Here is an 11,175-nt window from a genome sequence, read left to right as displayed (position 1 = left end):
TCATGCAATGCCCATGGAGGTCAGAAGAGGGCGTCAGATCCCCTGGAGCTGGAGTTATGGACAGCTGTTAGCTGCCATGTGGGTGCTGGGATTCGAACCCAAATCTTCTGTAAGAACAGCCAGTGTTCTTAACTGCTGAGCCATCTCTCCAGCCCCATAATATTTTAAATTTTTAATTAATATATTTTTGGTACAGAGAAGTATGAAATGGTGATTAACAAAAACATTCAAGTATACACTACATTATATTAAGTTAAAATTCTGTGAGAGATCTATATGCATCATCACTGTGCAATTTATATTTACTGGATTTATTTTTCAAAGTAGAAAGTAATTATATTTTCAGTCCACTGGGAAAGAATATCCTTTGCAGTTATTTATGCTTAAGATAAAAATATATTAGAAACCACACTAAAAATGTTTAGGAAGGGGTAGTTAATCAAAATTCCTTTAGAAGGTGTACAAGAAAGAATGCTATCCCAGAGCATGCTGTTCCACATGTGGGATGCTGCCCACTCCATTCCTCCTATGCTTCCAGCACCTTCCCAGTTGATACACCCATCAAAGTCCAGATTACAACCTCTTCTTCTTAAACTCATTCTTTGCCCTTCCCAGGATGATCTCTTGTCGAACACATGCTTTATAGAGCATTCACATGGACTATGTCCTTGGCACAAATAAATGCTTCTTGGACTAATTTTAAAAATAGATAATTATATGTTCAATCTCCCCGACTTTCAAGTAATTTTCATGGAAGTAGATTGTGCATTCATTGTCTTCATATCATTCCCTGTTCATTATAAACACTATGAACATACAGATGTATTAATCACCTAAGTTAATAATCATTAGAAACAAATGTTAATTTCATGCACTGCAGGACAATGCTCACTATCATTTAACATCTAGTTGGGATCCTTTTTAAGCAGGCATATTATCAATACTTTCCAATATTGCATGACTTTGAGATGGAAGAATTGCATTGAACTCTCAGTGAAACAAAGGCAAGAAGTTATTGCTCACAAAATTAGACTTGACAGTCAGGCCTGCCTTTGAGCTGAAGGAGCTGGCATGGCACTGCTTTACTGATCTTTAGTGAGATGCTAGGCTGTAAGAGCATCCAAGGAAAGAAAAGCAGCAGCAGTTATCACAAGAACCCCTCTCAAGGAGATTGCACAAATAAAAGAAAGCAAAAAGAAGCACACAAGGGCTCTTCCAGAGCTGAAATGACCAGCTGATACTTTGAATGGCATGCCACTAGCCTAAGCAAGACACGTGGTTGAGCATAATGCCCAGCCTGATACCAGGGGAGGCTGTAGATGCAAGGATGGGTGAAGAATTGGAATTCAAGCAGCTCTACAATGTCCAGGCATTTGTTCCTGCTGCTTATTCAAGTAAATAGCTCTAATTTTCAGCTCTATATTAAACTTATTAAAACTTAGAATCTGCTAGAAAAGGCAACTTATAGTTAGGCAGTATGAGATGGTTGTTATCCTAATCTCAGCTTCCCCTACTGTTCCTTAACTGTCCGTCCACTACAGTTGACTCATAATGTTTCTTCTCTGATAGAATAAATTCAATTAAGATGCACTATGTGCGTTGAGTTTTCCCATCAGCAGTACTCACAGCTCCATTTTCTGTTTTGCATCAGCAACGGACTTGTGGTAGGCCATCAGCACTCTCACAAATTGCTCTTGAAACAAACATCCAGATTTATAATCCTATTAATTAGTTACCAGTGTGATCTAGAACAGTGGACAGACTTTATGCTTTCACACTGTGGAGCTGTAGGTGTGAGGGTCAAATGTCCACGTTGGAGGCCTGGGCTCAGAGCCCTTGGTTGCACAGCATGCTGCTTACAGCACAGCGATTGTGCTCCTCCAGGGAGCAAAGGTGCACTTCGCAAAGAGCTAGGGGCTTCCCGTGCCGATACTGTATTTAAGCCTAGAAATCTAACTCAATTTGTTTAAACGAAAGGATATTCCTATTTATGAATTAAAACTTGCTTAATAAAAAATTTTGCTGGGGGGAAATGGTAGAACTTTTGAGAATGCCATGCTCAGATGCTAAATGTTTTTATGCTTATCTTGGAAAGTCTACCAGGAATAATAGGAGCCTGGGGGAATAAGGTTCCTGACAAGCACCGAGACAGCTGGAGCAAAAGGCTTAAGTTGAAAGAGAATGGAGAGAGAGAGAAAGTCCCCAATGGTGATTCATAGAAGAAGAATTACATGCATAGGTTATATTGCCCCCCTGAGATGCTGTGTTCTCAAATAATTTAAATAGTTGGTATTATAGTCATTGGCTCTTCGTTCACTACGGGACGTTAGGTAAGAGTTACCGCAGGGGAGCTAAGACTCCAGGAGCCAAGTTGGCCCCACGTGTCTTACTTCTTACTTGCTGCCTTTCTGTTTTGTGCCCTAGCAGTGCCCTAGCAGCCAAAGAGTTTACAAGACCCTCCCAAGGCACGCTTTCTGCCAAGAAACTGTGCAGAGAGTGAGCAGGCCCTTGCTTCTGTTCCCGATTAAACCTACACGTGTGAGGTGACGGTGACATGAACCGAGGTCCCGCTCTCCCGGCTACAGAGGGCTTCCCTGCATCAGCTATGGTATCTCCCCTCTGACTCATTCTGCTTCTTTTCAGGATCAACATTTTGGGGATGGATCCCCTAAGCACACCTTTTGACAATGAGTTCTATAATGGATTCTGTGACAGGATACGGGATGGAAATACTTTGACATACTACCGAAAACCTTGGAACGTAGCTGTTCTGGCCTATGAAGTAAGTCTCCTCCTGAGAAAACGCATTGCTTTTCTTTTCTTTTTACTAAAAGTTACTTTGATAAGCTTAATAGTAGATACAGTGAAAATTCCAATACAATAAGAGTTTAAAGTGAACTTGGAGCTCACTTAAAGAAGAGAAGAAATAGCTCAGACCTCTTTAGAGAGAGGGCTCTTGGGTTAAGAACAGTGACTGCTTTTTTTTTTTCCCCATTTTTTGTCTTTTTGAGACAGTCTCCCTGTAGCTGACAGGCTGGCCTCCATCTCGCAGAGATTTGCCTGCCTCTGCCTCCCGAGTGCTGGGATTAAAGGTGTGCACCGCCACACCTGGCAAGAGCACTGGCTGCTCTTACAGAAGACCTGGGTTCAATTCCCAGCACCCACAAGACTGGCTAACAACCTTCAGTAACTCCAGTTCCAGGGGATCCTATGCCTTCTTCTGACCTCTGTGGGCATTGTATGACATGTGTGCACTTACATGCAGGCAATATACTTAAAAAATAAAAATACACATAAGAAATAAAGTTAATAAATAAAATATTTTGTTCTAAAAAGAAACATGAAGTAGTCTCTCATCAGTCTTCAGTTGCATTCATCTGGTGATAAAGATTTGGAAAGATACTTAGATTCTGTAAAAAAAAAAAAAAAAAAAAAGCTGGGGGCAACCAAGCTTCTGAAATGACTCAAAGTAAAATTAGGATTGATTTGATTAGTGATTGAAGTGGTCAAACTTCCCCCATGCTACTTGAATTCTCTCTCTCTCTCTCTCTCTCTCTCTCTCTCTCTCTCTCTCTCTGAAAACTCATTTTTCTCATTTTTTTTCATTCAGTATCCTCCTAGGTAGAGGATGTTTGACTAATGTGAGGAACTATTTTCACTCACCTCAAATATCCAGAGTGATACCACCCCCATTCAAAAAACGAATTTTTTTGCCTTCTTTTATCAAAGTAAGATACAATGAGGAATAATAATTAGCTTATTCTGAACTAAGGTGTTAGCATCTGTTCCCTGGGCTGGTCCTTTAGTGAAGAAGGTTCATTATGTCTTCTTCGTTTAGTTGCAACAAAGTTCTTACTGCTGATGTCAGTCCCACTAGACTATAAAATTTATAGACTCTTAGATAAGTATAGATAATATTATTTGAGAAAAAAAACAATATTCTAAATAAATCCCTTCCTATTTCAGTCTGAAGTGATCCTGTTCACCTGTAAATACTAATGACCAGATCAGCACTTTGTTCACAAATTGACCACACTATCATATTCTCTGCAACTATAAATCCAGAATAAAATAACTAATTTCCCACAAATCTGCAGGAAAATTTTAAGACTGTGCTCTCTCCCTGTACTGTCATGTTTGCCTCTTTTAAGCACAAAATTTTGTGAGGAAAGGCCACAGCCAATCTAAAACAAGTATTTTTCTGATCTGGACAAACAGCTCAACTGGTAAAGGCACTTGTCACCACGCATAGTGTCCTAAGTTCAATCCATAGGATCCACGTGATGGAAGAAGGCAACAGACTCCCACAAGTTGTCCTCTGACCCTCCCCACACACACACCATGGTGCACAGTGCCTCCACACACACAAACACATAAAATAAAGTTTTTAAGTGCTTTTTAAAGTAGAATATGCCAAACATAGCACTGCTGGCCTTTGCCACCAGGTAAAAGGTGATTGTTGTGTTGTCTTATTTTGTTTTCAACTCTAAAGTCTGCACTTTATAGTTTCCCTGCCTTCACCACCGTTAGGCTCCAGGTGAGAAGTATATGAGATATCCCCCATGGGCTCATATGTTTAAATACTTGGTGCCTAGCTGGTGGCACTGTTTTGAGAGATTATGAAGACTTAGGACATGGAGTCTGGGTTAGAAGAAGTGGGGCACTAGGTGGGAAGATATGGCCCAACCCTAGTTCAACCTAGAGTTTCTGCTTTCTGCCTTTCTGAAATGAACAAGCTGCCAGCTAATGCTCCCACTGCTACAGTCCAAGCTGTTCTCACTACCCTGCTCTCCCCACCATTAGGAACCCACTGCAGCCTCTGAAACTACGAGCCAAAATAAACCTCTCCTCCCCTAAGTTGTCTATGTCAGATATTTTGTCCACAGTGATTAAAAAGTGACTAATACAATCTCTGTGACCAGCTTCGTAGCTCCTGTATAGAGGTGGTAACATGTGTGGCATGGACTAGTAAGGGCTGGGTGGCCAGGACTCTTCTTCAACCTATGTCAGGACAGTAAGTAAATACACTGATTTCCCCTTGTTCCAACTCTGGAAAAAGATATGGCTCAACATTTCAGAATGTTTTAGATTTTAGAAGTCATTGTACATGCCCTGTATGTTACTTACACCCCCGGGGTTATTTGGAGCAGTATCCCATAATCAAACAGTTATGCTTTCTGTTGCAAGACTAATCTATGTTCACATGAAGTAGAATAAATGAAGGTTATAAATCACTTTTTATTAGTTCAGGTGGTATTAATGCCTTCAAATGAGTTTTTCCATCAAGGTTAAAAAAAAAGTAGGCAAGAATGTAGACTTGAGTACTTATTTGGTACCAATCATGGAAGAGAGCTATTTGAGTTAAAGAGGTCCTTGCTTAAAGCATGGAATCACCATTGCCCGAGATCCCCTTAAACACAACTGTCATGGCCTTCGAAAATGAGTAGTCATAATTTGTCATAATTGTACATAAGTGAACATGAATTTATAGGAAAGGAAATCTCTATTTTAATTTCTTACAGAGGACTTTTTTCACATTCAAATGATCAATAAGATAAGGCATCTCTTGTGTATCTGTACTAAACCTGTTAACTGCATTTCCTTATTTCCCATTACCAACTGCACACATGTGTAGACTAGGAACTCACTGATTATATCAGATGAACTAAGCTTTGTTACATGTTTTATTTGTGCATGACGTGGAGTGTGCATAAAATTCAGAGAACAAATTGTGGGAGACAGTTCTCTCCTGCCATGTGGGTCCCAGAGATGAAACAGGCTTGACAGCAAATACCTTTACCCATTGATTCATTTTGCCAGCCCACACGAATTAACTTGTATTCTTTGTTTTAGTTACCTATTGGCAATAAATCATCATTTTTATTACTCAAAAGAATTATGTAGCTCATTATGACATATTCTTATATTTATATTACCTCATGTAATGTCTCTTATCTCAAATGGTCTGTGGTTGAAAAGCCACACTGCATGGTGAGGAACTCTGAAGCTATGAGATCTTGGATAAATTACTTATCACTGTGACTCAATTTCTTTATGTAGAAAACAGAAATAGTATTGCCTACCTTGTGAGTATAAATGGATCTAAATATGTAAATTTCTCAGAGTTACTGGTGCATAGCAAGCACTCAATAAATATTCACTACTACTTTTAGAACATAGTGAAAGGCTTAGCCAAAGATGATACTTTATTAGTGTCATGTAATAGATCAATATGTACTGACACATAAATTTATAAGTCAGAAATTGTGACTGAAAGCAACCAAAGTATATGAAAATGAGGAAGGTGAAATGTGATTATATTTACAAAACAGACCCCTTTCCACTTGTTTTCCTTTGGCTCACCCCTTACTGTTGTTGAAAGCAATAATTTGTATGTTTAAATCAGGTTCCATGGTTTTATTGTACTCTATTAACCCAGATTCCTGGATGAGATCTGAGGACTTTGGTATCAGACTTTCCCCATCAAAAATGTACCACTCAAAGACTCAGGTTCAGGCCAGTCACTGCTGATACAAGACCTAATATAACCTAATACCAGGCCTGCATTCGCAGCCTTGAATTTTAGGTTCACCCTGTCACCAATGGGTTCCAGTGAATATAAGTTCCTACTCTGTGTAGGATCAGGCAGATGATGCCAGTCTACAAATCAGGTCCTTTAGACTCACGTATCTTATCTGATATGAATTAACTCACTGAATCCCATAACAACCTTTGGGCCAGGTATAATAAGTATCTCTGTTTTCTAGCCTGAAAATCAGACTATGCACAGAGAGGTTATTAAGTAATATCTTCAAGGTGGTGGTAGACTGTGATGGTTAGTTTTGTCAGCTTGATATAATCTAGAATCACCTGGGAAGAGAGTCTTAATGAGGGATTGTCTAGACCAGGTTGGTCTGTGGTCATATCTGTGGAGATTATCTTGATTACATTAATTGATATGGGAAGATACACACTAAAAGTGGGAGGCATCATTCCCTGGGTTTGAGTTGTGTAAGAGTAGAGAAAGCTAACCGATAAGTGAGCATACATGCATTCATCCTCTCGGTCTTGACTGTGGCTGTGACTAGCTGCTTCAGATTCCTTCCTTGGCTACCTCACAATGATTGACTGTAACTTGGAATTGTGAGCTGAATAAACCCTTACAAGTTTTTTTTTTTTTTTGACAGAGTATATTATTACAGCAACAAAAATGAAACCAGGACAGAAATTAGTACAGAGGCAGTGGAGTCATTGCTCTGGTAGACTTATGCCAATTGAATGTTTTATGACTGGAATGTGGAAGCATTTGGAACTTTGGGTTAGAAAAACTGGGAGCAGAGATTAATGGGCCATTTATAGTGGGACTTGGAAGTCCATAATGCTAAGAGAAACAGACAGTGTAGGCCTGGCTCATGAGGTTTCAGAGGGGATTAAAGACTCTGTCAGGAACTAAGCAGCGCCCCAGAATCTGGCTTCATTCTACCTGCGAACTGAGAACCTGAGAGAAGTTGAATGTGAAGATAATAGACTGATTTGTTTGGCAGAGGAAATTTCAAGGCATGTTGGTATTTAGTTTGGTGCTAAAGAAGCAGCTATAATTGATGGAAAGATCAGTGCTATCTTGTATAAACTTCTTGCACTATACTGAAACAATAGAAAAATATTTCTTCAGGGTCATCACATAGAAGCTTACATACCTGTGGTCCAAGAGGGCCAGGCCACTTTTGAGGAACAGGTCCAGAACATGGCAGCATTTTAAGAATCGTTCAAATGGTATCAGTTTTGAAGGCATGAAAGACACAAGATTGAGGGGGTCATGGAGAACATTTGAGGTTAGGCACTGTGTGGCAGGGTCAGAAGACCTGAATAGAAGCCCCGAGAAGCCATTGCATGAATCTGCAAAGGTGACATTTCAGTGCAATGGAGAACCCACAATAATTGAAATGCCAGCACCTTGGGATGTCCATCAAGGAGAGCTGCAGGTATGGAGTGGAGCTTCCCTAAGCCTAAGAGGAAAGCTATGTGTGCTGTATGTGGCAGGGCTGGAGGAGTAGAGCTACCAAGCTCTTTGGAGCCTAGATGATTACATTGTGAGCCCTAGAGGTTGAACATGGAGCTGTGGATTTTGGTGTTTTTCCCTGTTGAATTTTGGTTTTGTTCAGGTGTGATTATTTGCACCAGTTCTTTTCTCTTGGAATAAGAATATTTATTCTGTGGCATTATATGTGGGACGTACATAGCTTTTATTTTTTCTTTTGTTTTGTTTTTAATTTCATAGGAGCTCACATTTAAGAGACTTTGGCCTTTTGTTTTTGTTTTAATCAGGTCTTACTATGTAGCCCTGGAAGGCCTGGAACTCACTGTGAGCTCAAACTCACAGAGATCCACCTGCCTCTGCCTCCTAAGTGCTGTGATTAAAGGTGTTATGAAATAAACATGAGACTTTGGGGACAAGAGGTAGAAGGTTATAGCTTAATGGTGATGTGTTTGTGTGTCAAGTTAACAAGGGGTGGAGTTATGATGATTAGTTTTAATTGTTCACTAGAATCATCTGGGAAGAGAATCTCAATGAAGGTTATACAGATCAGGTTGGTCTATGGAGATAGATATAGATAGATATAGATATAGATATAGATATAGATATAGATATAGATATAGATATAGATGGGTTTGTCTTGATTACATTAATTGACATAGGAAGACCCAGCCTAAAAATGGGCACCGTTCCCTGGGTTTGGGTCTTGAACTGTATAAGAGTCAAGAAGCCAAGCTGAGCAGATTCACGCATGCACTCATTCTCCTCATGCCTTTGACTGTGCATGTGACTAGCTCCTTCAGATTCCTCACCTGACTTACAATGATGGGCTCTAACCTGCAATTGCAGGTGAGTAAACCTCTCTTCCTTAAAGTTGCTTTTGTGAGGGTATTTTTTTTAATTATTTAATAACCACATACTTAGAAGAAGTATTTCATTACAACAGCATTGAAATATTCAATAACAATTTCCTGAGCTAAGATGCATTTCTTTCAAAATGGCTGTAAATTTTTAGGTTTACAGTTAAATTATTACAGTTATATAATATTGTACTCAATATAAACCCTATAAGACATAAAATTAAATGCATATTTTTTTTAATTATTTAATAACCACATACTTAGAAGAAGTATTTCATTACAACAGCATTGAAATATTCAATAACAATTTCCTGAGCTAAGATGCATTTCTTTCAAAATGGCTGTAAATTTTTAGGTTTACAGTTAAATTATTACAGTTATATAATATTGTACTCAATATAAACCCTATAAGACATAAAATTAAATGCAGTTTTAACCTTTTAAAAAGATCTCAATTTCATTATTAAAATACACAATTTCATACAGAAAAATTCATTTTCAATGCAATTGACAAGATGTTTGCAAATGCGTTTCTAATCTCTATATATTTGATTTTTACTAGTGACAGTTGGTTGCTTTCTGAGCTCCTTGGCATCTGAGCATGGATATAAAGTCATCAGGTAGATTTCAATGGTAATGTTTATCACCTCTACTAATTAACCTGACGTAAATTTCCATGCTTCCTCTTCAAATATAATACATTTTTTTAATTTGTTGATTTGTGTGTGTGTATATTATACACAACATCCCAAACCATCTTATTCAACAATACACCCACTTCCCAGATGGCACCCTCCCATAGCCTCCCTCCCAACATTAGAGCCCTTATACTCTGATATTTCTGCTACTATCTGCTGTGTTGTCAGCACCTCCAGCCATTCCCCAATACTTGCCCTTCTGGTGAATCTAGTCAGCCTATCTAGAGGTCTTTGTTTTAGGAGGGTCAGCTGTTCCTCATCTAGCAGCAATCAGTTGTCAATATTCCTTTAGATAAGATTGGGGTCTGCTGTTCATTTTCCCAGTTCTATGCTGGGTTACTATCTGGAAGTCCCTTTAGCCACCCTGGCCAACAATTCAAAAGAAGGTATTTCCTATCTGGCACTGTTGCTTGTTATGTAGCCTTTAGCTATGCATATGAACTCTTAAGAAATCATATTGGCCCCTTTAATCTTTGGTTATACTTTCCTTTGGGTGTTTAAGGCCATACAGTTGGTCCAGATAAAACCGATTTATTTTTACTCTTAATGTCGTTTGAGGATCTGTTCCTCAGGGGTCACATGGGCTTGGGAGGAGCCCCTGTATACGTTCTTTGACCAGTTCCACCTATGTGAAGGTAAGTCAAAGGTCCTGCTTGACCGTGGTTGGCTTCGCTTAGAAGCATGGAGGAAATGATTCCTCTGTGTTGACCCTCCTCTTTGTAGACTGGACACTGGTTCAAGTCCATCTGGTGGGGTCTCCACGGCCTCCTTGATCAAGAGGACAGGTGACCCACCACCATTATAGGACATGTTGAGAGATGCCCATAGTCCCGTGGATCTAGTCAACCTAGGAGGGCAAGGAGCAAACACTGTCCTTTATGTCTCTCTGACCAAATTAGTATAGGCTGCAAAGTATGTCTGTTAAACATGCAAGAAGGTTAGTTCCACCAGTCTGGTACTTTTAATTACTGTGTGTCATGTAAATAAATCTTGGGCAAGACCAGTTGTTCTCAGATAAACCTTACCTAGACATATATTTCTTGATCTGCTATGTATAATTTGTCAGTAGGTTGTAGGAGTAATATGGTTCCCTCTGGTTTTCAAAACTAGCTAGGCATTGTTTATCCCTCACATTGTCTCACCCCTCCATCATGGTTTTCCCACTTAAGGTGCCTCCATTTCCCCCCTTTCTCCCTTACTAATACCCTTCTCCTACAGTCCTACCTCTCTTGAGCACTTTCTTTCCCTTTATCCCCTAGGTTACTTGAATAACCTTCCCTCCCCCCTCCCTGAAACTAATCCAATTTTTACCCATATCTCCCTTATTAAGGCCAGTTTCCTACTGTTCTTCTCTTTCGGGTTCTTTCTATTCCTTTAACCTCCCTGGTTCCTTTCCATTATCCTGGATCCTGTAGTTATCTCTAGATACATACTCACTTTATCAGGGTTTGGTTCTAGGATCCACATATGAGGGAGAACATGTGTTGATTTTTTTTTCTGAGTCTGTGTTACTTCACTTTGTATAACAGTTTCTAGTTCCATCCATTTACCTGCAAATTTCATGATTTCATCTTTCTTTACT

General features: G+C 39.4%; 1 protein-coding gene across 2 annotated transcripts in view; it reads left to right on the top strand.

The window, feature by feature from the left end:
* C9 (complement C9) overlaps window positions 1-11,175 on the top strand; it is a 57,984-nt gene that overhangs the window by 32,277 nt on the left and 14,532 nt on the right. For both annotated transcript variants that reach the window (XM_029567802.1, XM_008842122.2), the window contains exon 5: window positions 2,644-2,782. In XM_029567802.1, coding sequence (XP_029423662.1) covers window positions 2,644-2,782 — 139 coding nt within the window. The remainder of the gene's footprint in view (window positions 1-2,643; window positions 2,783-11,175) is intronic.

Source organism: Nannospalax galili, unplaced genomic scaffold (assembly GCF_000622305.1).
Source record: "Nannospalax galili isolate Female #2095 unplaced genomic scaffold, S.galili_v1.0 scaffold139, whole genome shotgun sequence".
Taxonomy (NCBI): domain Eukaryota; kingdom Metazoa; phylum Chordata; class Mammalia; order Rodentia; family Spalacidae; genus Nannospalax; species Nannospalax galili.
The sequence above is the reverse complement of the archived record's forward strand: the minus strand, read 5'-3'. Positions and strand labels throughout refer to the sequence as shown.